Source organism: Sprattus sprattus, assembly GCF_963457725.1.
Source record: "Sprattus sprattus genome assembly, chromosome: 15".
Lineage (NCBI taxonomy): Eukaryota > Metazoa > Chordata > Actinopteri > Clupeiformes > Clupeidae > Sprattus > Sprattus sprattus.
Genome location: NC_137913.1, coordinates 17,622,760 through 17,624,612, shown reverse-complemented (window position 1 = coordinate 17,624,612; position 1,853 = coordinate 17,622,760). Strand labels below are relative to the sequence as shown.

At 41.7% G+C, this 1,853-nt stretch overlaps 1 protein-coding gene across 1 annotated transcript in view; it reads right to left on the bottom strand.

Annotated features, from left to right (window-relative positions):
- The window catches only part of aebp1b (AE binding protein 1b), a 17,495-nt gene extending 17,063 nt beyond the window's left edge, over window positions 1–432 (bottom strand). The window contains exon 1 of the mRNA XM_080853174.1: window positions 147–432. Coding sequence (XP_080709300.1) covers window positions 147–420 — 274 coding nt within the window. The 5' untranslated portion in view covers window positions 421–432. The remainder of the gene's footprint in view (window positions 1–146) is intronic.
- Between the last annotated feature and the right edge of the window lie 1,421 nt (window positions 433–1,853).

The window sequence follows — 1,853 nt, the reverse complement described above, 5'->3', positions numbered from 1 at the left end:
GTCTGCCATTTATCTCACTTATTTGACCATATGTCAGACAGATAAGAAGAAGGTATTTTAGATATTCACATGTACATTATTTAAAAAGCATGACTATACTGAGTCCATATTGTTTAGGGCCAATACCACAAAAGCAGCAGCCTTACCTGTCAGCACAGCTTCTGAAGACCTCTTAGCCACTGGCTTGACCAGTCCAAGTACTCTTTGTAGTCCTGTAGCATTGGGCTCATCCTTCGCCAGTGCTGCTTCCCTGTCCTCCTCGTCCTGGGGTGAGTCTCTCTGGTTCCTCACAAGCTCTTTGTCCTCTGCATCTGTCTGAGTGGAGTCTCCTCCATCTCCGTCCAGCCTGAGGGATTGTGTCCAGCCCAGGCTGAGCACCAGCAGACCCAGACACAGGAAGGTGCCTTTCACAGGAGCCATGCTGGACCTGGCTAGTCAGTCAGGCAGACAGAGAGAGAGAAAAAGTTCCTGAGCTCAACAGGCAAAGAGCTCAGTCCGTAAAGGAGATGTGCAAGAGAGTGGGAGACCAGGCTGGGAGCCTGAGTGGGAGGGGTGGAGAGAGAGAGAGAGAGAGAGAGAGAGAGAGAGAGTGGGAAGGAGGGAGGGAGGGAGGAGAGGGAGAGAGAGAGAGAGAGAGAGAGGGAGGAGAGATGGGAATGGAGACAACAGTGCGGCAGGGAAAGCAAGAGAAGGGAAGAGGAAAAGCTCAGGGTCCTGTTAAGCTTCGTGGATAGTTTAGAGTTTAAAATGAAGAAGAGACTCAGCTGAAACAACAAAGGAAATTGAGGAATATCTGAGGAGCCCAAACAGGTGCAGCTTGGAAACACCATGCAACCCCCTCCAACACCAGTGGCCAGCAAAGACACAGGAGAGGAAAAAAAAGAAACAGAAAAAGAAATACGTAAATAGATGTAGCTACTAATAATTGGTGACAGAAGGGACCCAGGAACACACACACCTCCACCTCCTTTACTATCATTAAATTCAGTTTAATTGTGTGGTATCACCATAACCAGACATGGAAACATAATAGCCATGGAAAGAGACCACAATTGAGTACTGTCACTCTGAGGGTGTCAGTGAAATCTAACCGAATGAAGTTGAGATGTTATGCTTCGCTAGTTGAGTTTAATCACCTTAAATAAAGTTACCAGTATTTTACATACCCTGTGTTTGGCATAATATAATCCAGTTTAATTACTGGATTGGCTTGAATGATTGTACTTTTTCCAAACGTCCTTTTTCAGTCTCTTTCAGAGTGTTAGCCATCCACACACCCGTGTCAGTTCTGCTTAGTGAACAGTGACTTTTTCTAATGTTTTCCCTCTTTCACTGATAAGTTATAGAGAAGAATTAAGAATGTGTTTGTCCTGGAAACGATTCAAGTGCAAACCACCATTGCTTAATTCAAGTGGAAAACTGAGACAAAACATTGGCCATGGGATTAGGACCACCATTTGAGAGGTCAGAATGCTTACATGGTTGTAGTGTTGGGGTATTGTGCAAAGATTACTTAAAAGCAGATTTGAAAATGTATAAAAAGACAGAATAATATGTATTTATATACATATGTTTTTTATTTACATAATTAATTTAACCCTGTAGAGACTGACACATGCAGTGTTAGCCAGAGCATTGTTTATTGGACCTTTTGACAAAATACCCAAAAAATAGAATTAAAATAAAACATTTCCATGTGTGATATTTTTTTTGCATCATATTTGATATATCCAGCCTTTATGGTAATTTATTGATTAAAAAATATATTCCATTTTTCAAACAGGAACCATTTTACAACCTTTTTATAGCTATTACTTAATTTTTGGTGAAACGGTTGAGCTATTTCCCCAAAA